The sequence below is a fragment of the Gymnodraco acuticeps genome, unplaced genomic scaffold (genome assembly GCF_902827175.1).
Source record: "Gymnodraco acuticeps unplaced genomic scaffold, fGymAcu1.1, whole genome shotgun sequence".
In the NCBI taxonomy this organism is placed as follows: domain Eukaryota; kingdom Metazoa; phylum Chordata; class Actinopteri; order Perciformes; family Bathydraconidae; genus Gymnodraco; species Gymnodraco acuticeps.
In genome coordinates, this window is record NW_022991334.1 from 2,501 (window position 1) to 23,434 (window position 20,934).

Here is a 20,934-nt window from a genome sequence, read left to right on the forward strand (position 1 = left end):
AAGTAGAAGGACTCAGATCTTGAACTTGAGTAAAAGTAGAAGGACTCATATCTTGAACTTGAGTAAAAGTAGAAGTACTCAGATCTTGTACTTTAGTAAAAGTAGAAGTACTCAGATCTTGAACTTGAGTAAAAGTAGAAGTACTCAGATCTTGTACTTGAGTAAAAGTAGAAGGACTCATATCTTGAACTTGAGTAAAAGTAGAAGTACTCAGATCTTGTACTTGAGTAAAAGTAGAAGTACTCATATCTTGAACTTGAGTAAAAGTAGAAGTACTCAGATCTTGTACTTGAGTAAAAGTAGAAGTACTCAGATCTTGTACTTGAATAAAAGTAGAAGTACTCAGATCTTGAACTTGAGTAAAAGTAGAAGTACTCAGATCTTGAACTTGAATAAAAGTAGAAGTACTCAGATCTTGAACTTGAGTAAAAGTAGAAGTACTCAGATCTTGTACTTGAGTAAAAGTAGAAGTACTCATATCTTGAACTTGAGTAAAAGTAGAAGTACTCAGATCTTGTACTTGAGTAAAAGTAGAAGTACTCAGATCTTGTACTTGAGTAAAAGTAGAAGTACTCAGATCTTGAACTTGAGTAAAAGTAGAAGTACTCAGATCTTGAACTTGAATAAAAGTAGAAGTACTCAGATCTTGTACTTGAGTAAAGTAGAAGTACTCAGATCTTGTACTTGAGTAAAAGTAGAAGTACTCAGATCTTGAACTTGAGTAAAAGTAGAAGTACTCAGATCTTGTACTTGAGTAAAAGTAGAAGTACTCAGATCTTGAACTTGAGTAAAGTAGAAGTACTCAGATCTTGTAACTTGAGTAAAAGTAGAAGTACTCAGATCTTGTACTTGAGTAAAAGTAGAAGTACTCAGATCTTGTACTTGAGTAAAAGTAGAAGTACTCAGATCTTGTACTTGAGTAAAAGTAGAAGTACTCAGATCTTGTGCTTGAGTCAAGTAGAAGTACTCAGATCTTGTACTGAGAAAAGTAGAAGTACTCAGATGTTGTACTTGAGTAAAAGTAGAAGTACCAGAGTGTAGGAATACTCTGTTACAGTAAAAGTCCTGCATTCAAAATGTTCCTCAAGTAAAAGTAGAAAAGTATTGTCATCAAAATATAGTTAAAGTAGCGACAGTGAAAGTAGTCGTTGTGCAGATTGGTCCATTTCAGAATAATATACAGTTGCAAGAAAAAGTATGTGAACCCTTTGGAATTACCTGGATTTCTGCATAAATTGGTCATAAAATGTGTTCTGATCTTCATCTAAGTCACAACAATAGACAAACACAGTCTGCTTAAGCTAATACCACACAAACAATTATATGTTTTCATGTTTTTATTGAACACACCATGTAAACATTCACAGTGCAGGCTGGAACCCTTGGATTTAATAACTGGTTGACCCTCCTTTGGCAGCAATAACCTCAACCAAACGTTTCCTATAGTTGCATATCAGACCTGCACAACGGTCAGGAGGAATTTGACCATTCCTCTTTACAAAACTGTTTCAGTTCAGCAATATTCTTGGGATGTCTGGTGTGAATCGCTCTCTTGAGGTCATGCTACAGCATCTCAATTGGGTTGAGATGGTTGAGACTCCAGAAGGCGTATTTTCTTCTGTTGAAGCCATTCTGTTGTTGATTTACTTCTGTGCTTTGGGTCGTTGTCCTGTTGCATCACCCATCTTCTGTTGAGCTTCAATGGGTGGACAGATTAAGTTCTCCAGCAAAATGTCTTGATAAACTTGAGAATTCATTTTTCAGCAAAGCAGCCCCAAACCATGATGCTCCCTCCACCATACTTCACAGTTGGGATGAGGTTATGATGTTGGTGTGCTGTACCTTTTTTTCTCCACACATAGCGTTGTGTGTTCCTTCCAAACAACTCAACTTTGGTTTCATCTGTCCACAGAATATTTTGCCAGTAGTGCTGTGGAACATCCAGGTGCTCTTTTGCAACCTTCAAACGTGGACAGCAGTGGCTTCCTCTGACCAACTTATGCAGAAATCCAGGTAATTCCACAGGGTTCACATACTTTTTCTTGCAACTGCATATGATGTGTTTTATAATGATTGATCATTAAAGTGTTCTCAAAGCTGGTACGTTATCTGATCTAACTTCAGAAATCAGATAATAATAATATAATAATATGGAGAATATGTTTTTCTTGGAAAAGACTTCTTGGCATATCAGCCCTTGACTTTTTTTTACCTTCAATGGCCAAAACACAAAAACCAGCTTCATCAAAACCTATATTAAAGCTTTGAATGTAAAGAAAATGACATTAAGTATAAGTGAAAAATGACCGAAGCAACAGTATTTCTAGTAGTAATATTTGAGTTAAAGTAGTGGAAGTAACCGCTCTGATTTGAGCCGTTTCAGCCCCGTGATGCATGTGTTTATTTCTTCTTCTGTGGTGGAGGAACACTCACCAGACATACATGAGCACGATGGTCCTGAGGCGGAGGACGGGATGGATCCATAACTGCAAGACCCCTGCTCCTCTGTTGCCATGGTTACGGCCTTTAGCGGCGCGGCGCAGCGTCAGGTTTTTAGAGGGGTTTCCGTTCCTCAGAGCTATGTAGCGCAACACCTTTAAAAGACCGGACAGAAACATATCACAGCAGCTTTATCAAAGAGTTTCAGATGTTTCAAAGATTCTCGTTCTTGCCTATATTTTTATAAACACGTCAACATGGTTTACAGCACTTAGTTGTGGCATAAAGCATATTGTGATTGGTTCAAATCTTGGGTTTTTCTCCAATAAATTCACGACTTCAGTCTCGAAAAAAACAACCTACTTTTGAAGGGAAAATAACAAGTATTATCAGATCCGACATAAAAAAGAGTCCTTGCCACGACAAATACCCACTAACATTGTTAACTGTAATTTCTATTATAATTTTTAACACTTTAATCAGCAAATATCCCACTTTCTTCCTTTAGAAAAATATTATTGGTCAACTATCTCCTTGCTCCTCCTTATGTTTTTGCTTTACCTTAAAGGGGACCTATCATATATCTTCTACATCAACATGTGTCCCCTCTTCTTCATGTCTCTTCTACATCAACATGTGTCCCCTCTTCTTCATGTCTCTTCTACATCAACATGTGTCCCCTCTTCTTCATGTCTCTTCTACATCAACATGTGTCCCCTCTTCTTCATGTCTCTTCTACATCAACATGTGTCCCCTCTTCTTCATGTATTTTCTACATCAACATGTGTCCCCTCTTCTTCATGTCTCTTCTACATCACCATATGTCCCCTCTTCCTCATGTCTCTTCTACATCAACATGTGTCCCCTCTTCTTCATGTCTCTTCTACATCAACATGTGTCCCCTCTTCTTCATGTCTCTTCTACATCAACATGTGTCCCCTCTTCTTCATGTCTCTTCTACATCAACATGTGTCCCCTCTTCTTCATGTCTCTTCTACATCAACATGTGTCCCCTCTTCTCCATGTCTCTTCTACATCAACAGGTGTCCCCTCTTCTTCATGTCTCTTCTACATCAACATGGTTCCCCTCTTCTTCTGTCTCTTCTACATCAACATGTGTCCCCTCTTCTTCATGTCTCTTCTACATCAACATGTGTCCCCTCTTCTCATGTCTCTTCTACATCAACATGTGTCCCCTCTTCTTCATGTCTCTTCTACATCAACATGTGTCCCCTCTTCTTCATGTCTCTTCTACATCAACATGTGTCCCCTCTTCTCCATGTCTCTTCTACATCAACATGTGTCCCCTCTTCTTCATGTCTCTTCTACATCAACATGTGTCCCCTCTTCTTCATGTCTCTTCTACATCACATGTGTCCCCTCGTCTTCCAGTGTCTCTTCTACATCAACATGTGTCCCCTCTTCTTCATGTCTCTTCTACATCAACATGTGTCCCCTCTTCTTCATGTCTCTTCTACATCAGCATGTGGTCCCCTCTTCTTCATGTCTCTTCTACATCAACATGTGTCCCCTCTTCTTCATGTCTCTTCTACATCACATGTTCCCCTCTTCTTCCATGTCTCTTCTACATCAACCATGTGTCCCTCTTCTTCATGTCTCTTCTACATCAACATGTGTCCCCTCTTCTTCATGTCTCTTCTACATCAACATGTATCCCCTCTTCTTCATGTCTCTTCTACATCACATGTGTCCCCTCTTCTTCCATGTCTCTTCTACATCAACATGTGTCCCCTCTTCTTCATGTCTCTTCTACATCAACATGTGTCCCCTCTTCTCCATGTCTCTTCTACATCAACATGTGTCCCCTCTTCTTCATGTCTCTTCTACATCAACATGTGTCCCCTCTTCTTCATGTCTCTTCTTCATCAACATGTGTCCCCTCTGTGGAAAGAGACTCTGAAAGTTTCAGGAACAAAGATTCTCTCTCTTTTTGATCCATTTCTATAAAAACCTGTCTGAAAATGAGCTGATCAGATTTTGGCCACTTTATGATGTCATAACGATGCTTTGTCTTGTGTAACCATTAGCCAATCAGCAACCAAGGTAACCAAGGTTTTATGTAAGAATTACTCTCCTGCCTCATCAGTAAATTCATGAGAAGAAGACTTGCACATCCATTGAAATTAAAGTAATAAAAACTCACTATTGAAGGGAGATAAACAAATATTATCTGATCTGACTTTGCAAAGTGAAGCCTTTTGGGTCCTTGCCAAAAACAAAGAAAACACTAACATTGTTGACTGTAATGTTTATGATAATTTTAACACTTGAATCAGAAAATAATCCACTTTTCCTTTAAGGTATTGTCTACTATCCCTCTCCCTTTTTGTTTTACCTTCAATGGTTCAAACACAGCGTACAGCACGAGCGTTTTATATTCACTAAAACGGACCCATATATCAGATTTATTGGAGTGTATTTACCTCTTCAGCTCGGTCGGTCTGACCCTGAGAGAAGAGCCAGCGAGGAGACTCTGGGAGGTTTCTGCAGAGAGAGAGAGATTAATGGATCTGCACAAACACGTCTTTCTGCATGTTAAGTTGAAGAAAGTAGGGTTTTAATATATGTACAACTTCACAACAGCAGCTTATAGAAGAAAAAAAACCATGATAGAAACGTGAAGGTAATTTTAAAAGTGGCTAATTCTCAATAAAAACTAGGGATGCACCGAATATTCGGCCACCGAAAATTATCGGCCGAAAATGGTTAAAAAGGCCCTTTCGGCTTTCGGCCGAAAGGGTTTTAGCACCGGAAAAATATCACCGAATGTCAGAACAGGCTTACGTTGGTAACCTAACGTGTTGTTGTGATGACGTAATAAAGACGCGGCGACCATGCTCGCGGCTGACTCACAGGGGGGGGGGGACATTGACCTTTGTCATCGAGATTGCCCTGAGCCTTTAACAAATCGTATTAATAGCTGAATAGCTGAAATTTTAACAAACTAAATAACTCAGTTTCCTCTAATCATTAACCCATGTTTGTATCATGTAGTTAACTCCGTGTGTTGCTGCTAGCATACATAACACCTGACGTGGAAACGTTACTCGTGATGGAGCTACAGAGCTGCTAGAAAGACGGTCGAACCCGGTACATTCCTCCGTCTGCATGCGGTGCACTTTTGCTAAATGTTTAGACAAATTGCTCGTGCTTACATGCTAAACTCTTATTGCACTTATGGTAACAAGTATTCTCCACATCGAGACGGGTAAAGTTTAACCACACCTCGGAGCGCGTTCTCTCCGCCATCTCCGCAGTGTGCTCCGCTGCATGTAGCAGCTGCGTGTGTGTAAACTGCCCCGCCCCCCTCGCACACAGACGGGAGAGAGATCTCGTCTGATCGAAAATACATCATAGACGCATTTGTTGTCTTTGCATATTAGAAACGAGTTGGCGACACTAAGACTGCGATATCATGTTTTTTAGCAATAATACATGACATATATAAATGTACTCTATGCATTCAAAAGTGCTGAATAAATGTTTTATGGACCCATAATAGTGATTATTATTTAAGTTAAGTTTTGCCATAATCATGTCTATTTCCATAATCAGGTAGCTGAACAACATTGGTAAAAAATGTATACATTATATATATATATATATATATTTCTATTAATAATTTTCGGCCTTTCGGCATTCGGTTTTCGGCCAACTGTTTCCTATTTTCGGTATCGGTTTCGGCCAAGAATTTCCCATTCGGTGCACCCCTAATAAAAACCTATATAATTTCTATAACAACCAGATAAGTCACTTTTTTTTGTATTTTCTCCTTCAGTTTCCATTCATTTCTGTGCAGTAAAAATGTTTTATTATGCATCAAAATAAAAATTTGCATTAATTAGTGCTTAGCATTTCTTTATATTTTTTGCTTTGAAATCTGGTGTAATAACTTTATCGTGGAGAGTGTGCTTGAACCGAGTTAAAATAGCAAACAAGGGTTGTCAGCACAAATGTTAAACAAGAGGACAAACGTGTCTTTGTTTTGGTTTTATGTGGCTGCATAAACTCTCTCTCTGTTAGAAAAATCTCCCTGGTCCCCGGCTTGAGCTTCAACCTCAGGATCCATGTATCTGTGATCCTCTCCAGAATGGAAGTAGTCATCACATACAGAGCATCAACTAGATCCTGAACAGTGTCCTTCACATGCTGTTATCCAAGAGAGGGAGTTACAGTCACAAGATGGAGGAATACCGGGTCTTGTAGGTTATCATACATAATGTTTGTTCGCAAAATGTTTTTTTTGTTCTGAAAATCCCCAAATTCTGACTTTCTCAAAATAAAAAAAATAAAAATCTGACTTTTATTAAAAATTCTGACTTTTTCTCAAAATCTTGACTTTTTCTCAAAATAAAAAAAATCTGACTTTTCCTAAAAATTCGGACTTTTTCTCAATATTCTGGAAGTAGTCATACAGAGCATTTGGTACAACTAGTTCCTGAACAGTGTCCTTCACATGCTGATATCCAAGAGAGGGAGTTACACAGTCACAAGATGGAGGAATAGAAAGCAGTATTCAATGTTTACTTCAGATTAGCTCCACGTCAGAAATGAGCATGCTTGATGTCTCTCTCCATAGAGGCTGAATCATCATGTTAATCACAGAGCTATCATATGCCTCAAACAGTCCTGATGCTCTTCTAGGTAATCCAATCCAATCCACTTTATTTATATAGCACAGTTTAAAAACAGAGGGTTTGCCAAAGTGCTTCACAATGAACATAACATTATAATAAAATATAATATTACACGAATAGATAAAAAGCACACATAAGAAAAGATAAAAAAGCACACATAAGAATAAATACAAGGCACATAAAGGCTATGGACAGACAGTAAAAGCATACAAATAGGTATGACATAGCTCAGACTGACTGGTAAGCGAGGGAAAAGAGGTGGGTTTTTTGGCGGGACTTAAAAACTTCAAGAGTGGGCGACAATTTAACCTGAGGGGGCAGGTCGTTCCAGAGCCTGGGGGCTACCGATGAGAACGCTCGGTCTCCCCTGGTCTTTTGTTTTGTTTTTGGGACTACAAGCAGCAGCTGATCAGCCGACCTCAAAGCCCTTGAGGGGGTGTACACCTGTAAGAGGTCGGAGATGTACTCTGGGGCCAGCCCATTAAGAGATTTAAAAACAAACAATACAATCTTAAAATGGACTCTAAAATGGACAGGAAGCCAGTGGAGCGAAGCCAGAACTGGTGTGATGTGGTCAAACTTGCGGGTTGTAAGCAGCCGCGCCGCAGCGTTTTGTACAAGCTGCAGGCGGGCCAGCGAAATCTTATTTAGGCCGGCATAAAGTGCATTACAATAATCTAAACGAGTTGAAACAAAGGCATGAATTACACGCTCAAAGTTTAAAAAGGATAAAACCGGTTTAATTTTGGAGCCTCAAGTGATAAAAACTGGATTTAACCACAGAGTTTATCTGTTTATCTAATTTAAAAGCACTGTCGATTTTGACACCCAGATTTGTGACCATGGGTTTTGCAAACTGTTGCAGGGAACCCAGGTCAATGGAAGGGACATCACCATTTGGTCCAAACACAATTACCTCCGTTTTGCTCTCATTTATATTTAAAAAGTTTAGCGCCATCCAGGCCTTTATGTCATTAAGACAGTCAACCAGGGGCATCAGAGAGCTAGTGTTTTTTCTTAGGGGTAGATATAATTGGGAGTCGTCCGCATAAAGGTGGTAGGAGACGCCATATTTTCTAAAAATCAGTCCAAGGGGGAGAAGGTATAAGGAATCACACATCCTGTCAAGTACACAGCTACAGTTGGGATACCTTTGTTATCATGTGGACTCTGATATTGGAAGAGAGTACATTCAGTATTTTCCCAACACTCTGTGAAGTCTTACTCACACGGACAGCAGGAAGAAGAGGACCCCGGAGGAGTTGGCCACGATGGCCAGGGTCCTCCACGGCCGGATGAAGTAACCCAGCGCTCCGAACAGGGCGATGCCGACTGCAAAACTTATGCTGGTCAACGTCCCTGAGGAGGAAATAAAAAAAGGATAATTCTGTGGTTAGAGGGACTGCACTGTAACAGCGGCACGGCAAAATCAACAATGGGACAGTTTAGTATTATATCACTAAACTCCATATTAAAGTAAGCAAACGGCAGCGAACAGTCCCACTTCTTAGGAATCTAGGGTCATTGTAGGTAACAAAAAAATATACAAAATAATAGAATAGCAGGGTAATGTTCTGAGAAAACTATTCTGAATTTCCAAGGTTAATAATAATAATAATAATAATAATAATAACTAGGATTTATAGAGCGCCTTTCAAGAAACCTCAGGACGCTCGACAATACATCGAGGGGCCATGGGGAGGGACTAAACGGTCACATTTACGGCCCGTCCACACAGCGGCGTGTGTTGAAGCTTCCCGGGGGGCGTGTCTGAAACTCGACCAATAACCAATCACATGAATCTCCCGCCCCTGACACACAAGCAGCGGTTTGATTGGCTAGAGCTTGTACTGGCATATGAATCGATTGGCTGACGCTTCTGCCGAGGCTTCAAAAGTTGAACATTGCTCAACTTCTGCAGCGAGCCACGCCAGCAACGCTGCAATGCATTTCGGCGAAAAGTGACGTCACCCCATTCAAAGTGAATGGTGAAGCTTTCAACGCACGCCGCTGTGTGGACGGGCCGTTACAGTGGCAAATATACGAGAAAGCCAAAAATGTAGAGAAAATAATTTGAGTTTTTCCTGGGATTATAAAGAAATACATTTCCTGCATTTTTTTTTCTTCTGGAATTATGAAGTCACGACTTTTAGTACAAAAAATAAGGCGGGAATTTTATTTTACAAGAATCGAAATCGCTTAACTTTGCAAGGTTGGTTCATATATTGGATTTTATTTTCCAATGATTTTGTCATTATATACATTTACCACTTTAACCTCCTTCCTCTAGTAACGTCATGTTTTAAAAAAAAAATCATGGCCCTTATGTCACGTCGTACACATGATTGATCACAACTAAATCCTGTCATAATCCAATATGGTTTTATCAATGAGCTCAAGTTATATTCAAGTTATATGTATATCTAAGAAGAAAAGCAGCAAATGGTCCCGTCTCTTCACCTGACATATATCCAAATAAAAATGATCCGCTTAATTAGCAGGTGAAAAAAAGTGTGTGTGATGCATGATGGGATTGTTTTGGTGTTTTCCGTACCGGTCATGGCCCAGTAGGATTTCCCCACGTATTCCTGAGTGAGCACGAAGCAGACGAGGCCGATGCCGCCGTTCATCAAACCGACGAGCAGGCGCGACACGGCGAACACCTCGTAGCTCGGAGCGAAGGCCGTGACATAACCGAAGATCACCTCGAAAAACAAAACTGGGACGAAGAGAAAGAGATTAAATTAAATACATTTACATGAAAGGAATTCCACTACTACCCCTAGTCTTCCCGTGAAATTATAGTTCTAAAAACCCAATTGTTTTGTAGCTTTTCTGTGATTTTACGTTTGCTTTATTACATTTAGTTTGTTTTACAATGTGTCCCCTATTATACTGTTTTTCATCAATATATCACAGGTCTCAGATATATACAGAGCCTGTCTCTGATTGGCTGAAACCCCAAACAGATCATTGCAGCATTACCCATAATCCCCTCTGTTTCAGCCCTGTTTCCAAAGTGCTGATTCTCCGTCTGTTACTTTAGATGAAAATAAGGAGCCCCTCCCCACGCCCCTCTGAGAGACATTTGGTTAAAAGGAACTCAATGGTGCTCTAGGAGGAGATTCAGGTGATAAGGGGGGGGGGGGGGGGGGGGGGGGTTACCTTGGTTGCTGATTGGCTAATGGTTACACAAGCCAAAAAACGTTATGACATCATAAAGTGGCCAAAATCTAAAAAGCTCATTTTCAGACAGGTTTTTATAGAAATGGATCAAAAAGAGAGAGAATCTTTGTTCCTGAAACTTTCAGAGTCTCTTTCCACAGAGGGGACACATGTTGATGTAGAAGAGACATGAAGAAGAGGGGACACATGTTGATGTAGAAGAGACATGGAGAAGAGGGGACACATGCTGATGTAGAAGAGACATGAAGAAGAGGGGACACATGTTGATGTAGAAGAGACATGAAGAAGAGGGGACACATGTTGATGTAGAAGAGACATGGAGAAGAGGGGCCACATGTTGATGTAGAAAAGACATGAAGAAGAGGGGACACATGTTGATGTAGAAGAGACATGGAGAAGAGGGGACACATGTTGATGTAGAAAAGACATGAAGAAGAGGGGACACATGTTGATGTAGAAAAGACATGAAGAAGAGGGGACACATGTTGATGTAGAAAAGACATGAAGAAGAGGGGACACATGTTGATGTAGAAAAGACATGAAGAAGAGGGGAAACGTGTTGATGTAGAAGAGACATGAAGAAGAGGGGACACATGTTGATGTAGAAGAGACATGAGAAAGTGGATGTTGCATAATAGGTGACCTTTAACTCATGTCAAACGCCTCGTTAATCTGCTGCTGCTTTGACAAAACAATTTCACAATTCGGGATCAATACATCGAATCTAAATGAACTATTATCATGGTTTAAATGTGTTTTTATTCAGAAAGCACTTTGTCACTGTGTTTGAAAGGTGCCAAATATATAAAATGTATTAAATATATTATAAATATTCCCTCACCTGTCAGGTAAACAGGTCTCCTGCCGATCTTATCGGAGAGAGGCCCGAAGAAAACGTTCCCGAACAAAAGCCCGGCGAAGAACAGCGACCCGGCGAGACTGACCTTATAGGCCTGCTGCTTCACCAGAAACCACTGCCACAAAACGAGAAAAAAGGTGTATTTATTGACCTGTTTTTGTGTGTTTTGCTCAAAATACAAACTATTATTTTCATACAGTATGCAAACAAACATGGCTGATTGTATACCTTGAATCCAAAGGCAGTTTTTTAAGTACAAATAGCAAACGATAGACAATAACTAAGCAAATAAGTATTTAACTGGAAATAATGCATAACTATCAAGAACACTCATGTTAAGTGGATATATATATACCATTAAAATACAACATGATAATACTAAAAGCTGACTGAAAGACGGAGATACATATACAACTATTTCTGGATGAAACTGATAATGCACAGTTGGTACTTTGGTTTCTTTAATGTCTGTGCTTGCAGAATGAATTAAAGTGCACACAGCGACACAGAAAGGTAAGTGGGTTTGAATGATTAAAAAAGCCAAACTGAAATGCAATAACACCAAAAACACGACTTGAAATACATCGTTTTATATATCTTTGTTATTGTATTCGGGTTATTGAAGCGGTCTGTACACACAGACTGAAATATTGACAGGTTATCTGGTTGTGATACAGTGATATATATTCAACTATTTCAGTACTTCATGGATAATGCCTGTGATCTCCGTCTCTCTCACCTCGGTCACTATGGAGTCGATGTCCTCGGTGAAGACCACGCGTTGCAGGCCGGACGAATCTCCGTCCTGAGGCTCGAGGCGATACTCCGGAGTGGATCCAACCAGAACAATCAGCATGGACTGACAGGCCATATACACCTGGGACAACACAGGTAGAATAGAGTAGAATAGAATCCTGTCATTAAGGTACAATGAGATGAGTAGATCTAATCCTTTTTTTTAAAGTGCCATCAAAAATACAAAAAACAAACAAAGAGACGTACAGCATTCAGGAGAAGACAACATACAAACAACAAGCATTCATACTTCAATATGCAGATAAAGTTAAAGTGCAGGAATATATAGGCTTAAAGGTCCCATGTCCTGCTTTTCCAGTTATCACCCGTCCCCTTGTGTGTTATGTAGCTTTGTCTGCATGTAAACGGTCTGCAGAGTCACAAACCCTCAAAGTGCACCCTGTAGCGAGTAAAACTCTAACACAGAGAAGACCTGTCTGTGCTGCCCCAGAACGCCTCGTTGGACATTTATCTTTTTCCATTGTTTAATTCTTGGGTATAGTGACGTATTTCGGGTATAGTGACGTATAGTGACGTAACGTAACAGCTCCGCAGATTAGTCCAAATGGACCAATCTGCGGAGCCGTTACGTTACGTCCGCGGAGCCGTTACGTTTGGACCAATCCGCGGACTTCCTCACACACACTCGGCGGGACGTTGCGAGGCTCGCTGCTGCGAGGAGCGGGACACTGTGAGCTGGCTCACAGGTGTGGGGTCTGCGAGACAGCGAGACACCGCGGGCACACACACAAACTCCCACCCAGGCTGCGGGTGTGTGTGTGTGTTTGGGGCTGGGTTTCACTGTTCACACAGCCACTGGGCTCACAGGGGGGGGGGGGGGGGGGGGGGGGGGGGGCAGGAGCTCCAACAAGCCGTTTAGGACAGAGAGTGAATACACATACTATACAGAGATGCTGTATGAGAAACCAATGTGAGTTTGGAACATTGCACAATATACATTTATTTTAGTAGACCTCAACAATGGAATTATGATCAGTAGAAATGGCTATGACATAGTAAAAATAAATAGGTTTGAATGTGTATACAAAAATAAAAATATATATATATATTGTGTCAGTGCAAGCTGGAGTTTAGTGCAATTATTGTTCTGGGGAAGAAACTGTCTTCCTCAACTAAGTCTGTTTGTCTGTATTTGTAAAGACAGTACATAATGCAGAAGAGCTCCATACAAATGGCTGCAATGGGCAACAAATGGATGCTATGATTGAACCACTTGTTAACCAGCAAAGGGGGGATGCATTCTAACCAAAAAACATTAAATGTAAGAGATTAAAGTTGTACAGTTATGAGATCAATTCAAAAAAATGAATGAAATGTACTCCTGTGATAAACCCTTGATAACCAGCTGATGCAAAATCTAATTAATTGTCCAAATTATGATCCATACAGTGCATCCTATAATCTTAATACTAACATACTTTTACTTAGGGAAGGTTCATGACTTTCACTGTAGTGTTTTCAAAGTGTAGTTTAGGTACTTCAGTAAAGGATGTCAATCTACCACAATGCTGGCTAACTGCATTATTAACTGGATGATTTATTATCAATTAACCACTCTTAAATAAATGCTATAATATCCGGTCTTTAATTCAATGTTTTATTGTTTCCGTGTTCAGTTTAGCATCATGGAAACTTTTGTCATTGTGAAATTTAACAACCACTAGCGAGAGGGAGGGTTGGCTTAACCAAAAGGGAAACTTTGCCAAACCTCATTTGCATAATGCAATATTTACAATGAAATGTGGTATAAGTCCAAATACAGTGCGATTGGGAAATGAATTTAAGATGTTTTTTAATATGTGGCTTGTTGCAATAAATTCGGGACATGTTTGAAGTGGCTATAACCTATTTTTCTTTAATTAAATGTCAACTTTCTTTAATTACAAGTTCATTGTGAGGAAGTTGGCGATTCAATTTGGTAATGGTGGCATGCAATACATACTACGTGGGGAATTACTTCAAAAACATGTAGTAATAAGTGGGTTTTCTGATAACTTTGGCCTAAGTTTGGCCTTTGTTCTTACAACATATGTAAACATTTTGGACTTCGTGTGAAAGTACCCGGATGTGTTGCTCATCTGTACGTCATGTTGAAAAAAGAGGTTCAATACAATACATGTATGTAAAAACAAGCTTTGTATTGTGTGCCGAATTAAAGAATAAGAAGTCAATATTAAAAAAATGTTTAGTTAAAGGCAACTTTTTGTGTAAAGTTACAGATAAACCATGCAACACTAAAATCTCAGTTTTTCGAAATGAAGTTCTCTGTCGTGCAGAGTGAGCTTGGTTAATTATAAGCAACAGCTGCAGGCACAAAACATGTTGCATTTATCTCACAGTTCAATTGTATTTTCTTGGTCAAGATGTAAAGGTTTTAAAAGCCCCCTTGTAAAGCCACGTAGCGCTATTTCACCCGCTGTTGTTGCAAAGACAGTTTCCGCCACTGCTGCTTGTTTTCATATAAATGTATATTTGTTTTAATGCACAAACCTGTGTGAGAACAAGCACAGCCACCGCCCGCTGCTGGTAGGGTCCAAATTCGCCGACAACTTGAAAAGCTTCTTCTAAATCCATCCCAGGTTGGACGGCCAGGCGGTTCTCTGTGTGTTAGCGTCACCACCACCACTAACAAAGAGTAAAGAAAGGGGTGTGTGTGCGCCTGTGTGAGTGGTGACAGAGCAAGAGAGAAATCCGCACTCACTTCCGGGTTCGTCTTGCTCAGTATCAGAAACTGTTTTATTCAGTCCTTATTCGTCCCTCAGAGGAGAACATGTACATGTGTGACAGCAAGTAGAGAGACAAAGATAGCTTGATATTCATTAAGAAGTATGCAACAACAACAAAAGATTAAAGATACATGTTAAAATTACACTATTTACAATTTAAGATTCAAGATTCAAAGGTTTGGTTGTCAAAGCTACTGTGTAGAAATGGCAATGAAATTATTCTGACCTGAGCTCCTCCAACAATGCAACATATAATCAAACACACATCAAATACCAGTAACAGTTTGAGATAACGCAAGTGAAAGAAATACAGGTGCACATCCATTTATGGTATATACTGAATTGCACATAGTAGTATTAAACAACAGGGGTGTTATAGTAGTATTACTATGTTAATAATACTATGACACTGTACTATAGGGGTGTTATAGTATACATACACAGACTGTATATCTAAAGGGGTTAACATATAGGAGGAATTTCTCCTGGTGTATATGGTGCATACATAAACACAGTCAAATATCATCATATATGAATTGTCCTATGACTTTAGGTTCTATTGTACATTTCAATTTGGTGTAAATACTTGTCTAGTTTATTAGAAATACATGTTTCTATATTGTTGACCTACTCGTACAGCTTATTTTCTTACAAATTTATGTTGGCACCACCAAAGCAAATTCCTTGTATGTGTAAACGTACATTTCTGATTCTGAAAGAAGATCAATTGTAAGAAAAAGGACCTAAAAATACAACTATTATAACATTAAAATAAAGAGCAATATATACATGAAAAAGAGACATACCAAAGAACGATGTAAGGTTGACAAATGTATGTTAAAAATTAAATATGTGCAGAATGAAAAGTGGAGTGCAGATATGAGAGGTCAGCTTCCATGGCCCTTTCTCATTTCTCTAACCGCCTGCTCGGTTCACCTCCTCTCTCCTCGGTTCACCTCCTCGACTCCTCCGCTCGCATCTCCTGTGGGCGGGACTAATAATAATAATAATAATAAATGATATTTATATAGCGCCTTTCAAGGGACCCAAGGTCGCTGTACATGTACGAGGATAGGAGTCGAGGAGGGGTCACTCGATAAAAAACAACAGATTGCTTAGCAAGACTCACGTTTATTCACAAAGGCACTGAATATAAACAAATAACAACTTAATAAATGCTAACTAAATAAATTAAAAAAATTATGGAGATAAATGCTTTTTTGCAAGCCAATTCTAGAAGTCCGTGGAAATCCAAACATTTAAAAAAAAAAGCAGAATACAAGTGCATCAAGATATCAAAAGTAATCTAATTTGTAACAAAAACATGTATATTACAAAAAGTGTACATTCAATGAAGCTTCGTCTTCAACGTCTAATTAAAAGTGGACGGCGTGCCAAAGGTGCGTTTCTTTAAGTGCTTCGGCTCCTTGGACTCAAGTCCTCATTTCATGAAGGAACTTAGGCACTGAGTTTTCAATTTTAAAAAGCCTCACATTTTGCTGAGTGTCTCTTTTTGGAGGAGGGCGTTATTACGAACACGTGGGTATGGTGGATCTTAAGAAGTAATACTAGGAACTGCACACTGAAATGTATATGATTTGACACTGAGTGGATGTCATTGAGTACTTCAATCCATTCCTCTTCCCTTACTCCCAAGACAAATAATATTTAATACTATTTTTTTAGTATTGATCAACTTATTTCATGCCAAAATGACTGAAAATGCTGCTTTAGATACACAATAACTGATAAATAGTGCTTTTTTGTCATTCTGATAGATTGACAAAAAGATAAGGTGGTTGTAGAGAAAATTATAGCATGCAAATCGTAGGACTGCAAGTATCAATTACATTCATTATCGATGATCCAGTTGATTGTCGTGGATCACAACAAAAAAAGCATAAAATTCACACATTTAGGAAACGTGAAAACGTGAAAACATCATTTCATGGTTTTTTTCAGACGAAAACAAATAATTTCCCGTTGATCGTTTTATCTTTAAAAGCGACAGAATCTTTTCTCTCAGATATGTTGTTGCTGTTTGTGTGTGTGTCTATCTGTGTGTGTGTGTGTGTGTGTGTATCTATGTGTGTGTGTGTGTGTCTATGTGTGTGTGTATCTATGTGTGTGTGTCTATGTGTGTGTGTGTCTATGTGTGTGTATCTATGTGTGTGTGTATCTATGTGTGTGTGTCTATGTCTATGTGTGTGTGTGTGTGTGTGTCTATGTGTGTGTGTGTCTGTGTGTGTGTCTATGTCTATGTGTGTGTGTCTATGTCTATGTGTGTGTGTGTGTGTGTCTATGTCTATGTGTGTGTGTCTATGTGTGTGTGTCTATGTCTATGTGTGTGTGTGTCTATGTCTGTGTGTCTATGTGTGTGTGTCTATGTCTGTGTGTGTGTGTCTATGTGTGTGTGTGTGTGTCTATGTGTGTGTGTGTGTGTCTATGTGTGTGTGTGTCTATGTGTGTGTGTGTCTATGTCTGTGTGTGTGTGTCTATGTCTGTGTGTGTGTCTATGTCTGTGTGTGTGTGTCTATGTCTGTGTGTGTGTCTATGTCTGTGTGTGTGTGTCTATGTCTGTGTGTGTGTGTCTGTGTGTGTGTGTCTATGTCTATGTGTGTGTGTCTATGTGTGTGTGTGTCTATGTCTGTGTGTGTGTGTCTATGTGTGTCCGATAGAATCTTTTCCCCCAGATATTTTGTTGCAATATCGCCACGCTCTTATCAGCATACACACATTAACATCTAAATCATGTTTTCACTCGTTCACCCAAACACTAAATACTTTGAGGGAAATGATCGATTAACACAAATCCAAAGCGACATAGATATCATGTATAATAATAAAAAATCAGGGAAAGTCAAATATAACTTTGAAGTAGCATTCAAATAACTACAAAATTGTACAAATTCAAATTGGATTATGAAAATAGATGGCTGATTGTTAAAGTTCATACATTAGTCCTCTCATATCATTTGTGTTCAATAACACAATGTCTCTTTTAACAACAGGCTGTGAATTTGCATTTGATATTTAAATATAAATCATGTTTTCATGCTGCTGTACAACCAAATGATTATTTTGGGGAGGACACTGGACAGTATGACAATCCTTCTGGTGCGTGTAACAGTCGAGGACGCACAGCTAAAAAACACACACAGCTCATGTGAAGCAAAAACATATGGACATCTTTTCCCAACATGTCTGCAGGTATAGCAATCTGCCAGAGGAGACAAGAGCTCACAGTTTAGCATCGGCTTCTCCTTCTGCAGGGTTTCCCTCACGTGATGCTTTGAGAGGGTCTGCAGGTTCTCCTGTAAGTTCATCTTGGATGCCTGGTTTTTGATCCAGTGATGTATTAGAAGGTTCTGCTCCTCCTGCAGGTCCTTCTTGGCTGCCTGGTTTTGCATCCAGTGATGTATTGGAAGGTTCTGCTCCTCCTGCAGGTCCTACTTGGCTGCCTGGTTTTTGATCCAGTGATGTATTAGAAGGTTCTGCTCCTCCTGCAGGTCCTACTTGGCTGCCTGGTTTTGCATCCAGTTTCAAAAGCGCTTCGTTTGCAGCATCATTTCCATTTGGAGTCTCAGGGTCGATGTTTCGCTTCTCGAAGGGCCATTTCTTATATTTCCTTGCCAAAATCACCCACGCGACCCCCCCAACCACAACCGCCAAAAGTAAGACTACAACGAAGCCTATAACAGGCTCAGGAGTGGAGTGTGGTTTTTTCTCCGGGTAGAGTCTATTTGTAAATGGATCACTTTCTTCCTCACTTACTGAGTTATTCATCCTGCAGGTGAAGGTCTTTACTTGTCCATGGTCTTTCTTGGTGATGGGCATGTCTTTCCTCGACTCTTTCCACTCTCCATCGTCGGTCTTCCAGCTGTAAGTGACGGGTTCAGCCCCGGTGGTGTCCCCCTCACAGCTCAGGGTACATTGGTCACTTTCATGGCTGCATGTCAGCGGGGCGACCCATATGTCCGGCTTGGGAACATCTTTGATAAACACAACGTTGTATGTCACTTTTTGCACTAGGTTGTTAACCTCCACTGAATACACACCCTCGTGCGCTTTGGTCATTTTCTCCATAGCTAAACGTCCAGAGGCTATATCCAGTTTGATGTGTTCTCTGTTATGGGCCAAAGGAAGCACATCTTTCACCCATTCTGCCAGAATACCATCTTTAAACTTCCACTGGATGATGATGATCGGATCGGAAGGAGCAGGCCTCAAGTCCAGCGTCACGCTACCGCCTTCCTTGATGAACTTCTCCTCAGTAGAAGCAGGGCGAAGAGAGGCCAACACCAGCAGAGAAACCACCAACACGTTCTCCATTTCGTCCACGGATCAATACAAGATTTTACGGATGTTCATAACAGATACATCAATAATGTCGTCAATTCGCCGCCAAGAAGACACCGAGTAGCACCACACCCTTCGTCAACGCGAGAGAGAGTGAAGTGAAGGAGGAAACGGAAGGGAGGGGCCCCAGACATGCATTGTAATGTAGGTTTCCAAGACAGTGCCTGATTAAAATTCGATAATAGGGACTTATTTGTTATGTTTTATAATAAAGCAGCATATTGTAAAAATACAAACATGCACAACTATTTAAATACTCAAAGTAATTCTAAGTAGAAACAGATTGTAAAAATATATTTAAATAAAACCAAATGTATATGTTTTCTCTACTAGCAGCTATGTGTGTTTCTACTTAGAATAATATGTATTATAATTGAATGTATCATTAACTATAATAAGATAATATTATATAGATATGAATGAGTTCTTTGACTTAATATAGGCTACTTAAAGTATATTTCGATGTTACTCCTTTTAAACTTTTACTTAAATCAAATATCTTATTCAGGATCTTCACGTTTGAGAGAGCGTTTAAAAAAAAATGTAGTATGTTGTCTTTATGTCACCACCAACATTTATTTACGGGCTACCAGATCTGCTCGGGGTCCGTTACGCTTACCAATGACGTCACGCATTGGCTGTACGGCAACTCAAGAGGTAATAATAATATTTCTTAAAAAAACAGGAAGTTAACTTAAATTACATTTAAGACACTGCAACGAAAGTAACAAAAACAATGTAATATCCTTTTCCGTTTCACAGAACACAAATTGGGTTATTTACATAATTATGTTTACACTGACTGGTGACATTTACGGGACACAATTCACTGGGTTGTATAGTGTGTGTTGCACCACGGAAGAGTTAGTGAGTGCACCTGTGTTGTGTTGTCATTCTAGCTTAACTCCCATTCATCGGCTCAACAACACTGTCGATTGTTCTTTTTTAACATTCAAACATAACAATCGACATTAATCTGAATGAGGGAGGTGATTTATTATCATTACAACGTAATTTCCCGATCATTTAAATTATGGGAGTCAGCAGGATGATCTTGTATACACGCTACACAAGCTAGAATAGTATTACAACTATAACTATATATATATATAGTTATATAACTACAATACTATACAACCCAGTGAATTGTGTCCCGTAAATGTCACCAGTGTAAACATTATGTTTATATAATTATATAATTATTGCTACAGCCAATGCGTGACGTCATTGGTAAGCGTAACGGACCCCGAGCAGATCTGGTCACAGATATATATATATAAACGTGTTTATATGTATATATATCTATGGATCTGGTAGCCCGAGCACATATGGTACTGACACCGGAATGGATCGGAATTGTTTCTTCATCAGCATTTTTGCTTATCCGAGTATGGCAGAAAAGCCACTCGTTTCAAGACAATTTGTTGCCAAAACTCGGGACAAATAGGCTAAAAACAGCAGAAAGGACTCTTAATATTTGTAACTCAAAATATACATTTGTTGTATTTATCGTGTAAGGTAAATTACTTCTTTTGTAGGTCTGTTTCCGGTCACACTGGAACATATTTGACCGGAGGACGTTATTTTCCGTAACACCAGTCAAAGCTAGGAACCGAAAGTGTGACTATCCAAATGCAAATGTTTTTTGAATGATCTAATGCAGGGTGTAGTCACATACCAAGTGTTTTCCAGGACCAAAACTAGTTTGCCGAGAAGCCCATTCATAATACTACATATTACAACATTGTGTTATAGAGGTGGGGATATGATAAGAGATACTTTTGTGCAGCTAGTAAAAGTGCATTTTAATGTCTGTATATGCTTTGTGTAGCTTAATTTGTAAATTTAAATCATGAGGTGACTATTGTGTACTAATCTGGGAGGTATGTAA

The 20,934-nt window shown here is 39.4% G+C and overlaps 2 protein-coding genes across 3 annotated transcripts in view; both read right to left on the reverse strand.

The window, feature by feature from the left end:
• Window positions 1–14,588, reverse strand: part of slc22a15 (solute carrier family 22 member 15) — a gene marked incomplete at its 3' end in the record, with an annotated part of 16,931 nt that extends 2,343 nt beyond the window's left edge. The window contains 7 exon segments of the mRNA XM_034240423.1: window positions 2,434–2,594; window positions 4,884–4,944; window positions 8,327–8,456; window positions 9,652–9,816; window positions 11,125–11,257; window positions 11,882–12,019; window positions 14,449–14,588. Coding sequence (XP_034096314.1) covers window positions 2,434–2,594; window positions 4,884–4,944; window positions 8,327–8,456; window positions 9,652–9,816; window positions 11,125–11,257; window positions 11,882–12,019; window positions 14,449–14,532 — 872 coding nt within the window.
• Window positions 14,589–17,258: 2,670 nt separating this feature from the next.
• On the reverse strand, window positions 17,259–19,142 carry LOC117562567. Of its 2 annotated transcripts, XM_034240419.1 has the most exons (2): window positions 18,209–19,142; window positions 17,259–18,145 (listed from the first exon to the last, which is right to left on the reverse strand). In XM_034240419.1, the coding sequence occupies exons 1-2, from the start codon at window positions 19,014–19,016 to the stop codon at window positions 17,925–17,927; spliced, it is 1,029 nt and encodes a 342-aa protein (XP_034096310.1). In that variant the 5' UTR covers window positions 19,017–19,142; the 3' UTR covers window positions 17,259–17,924. The 2 variants fall into 2 exon arrangements, with proteins under 2 accessions (XP_034096310.1, XP_034096309.1); XM_034240418.1 differs by having other exon boundaries at window positions 17,259–19,142.
• Window positions 19,143–20,934: the final 1,792 nt, after the last annotated feature.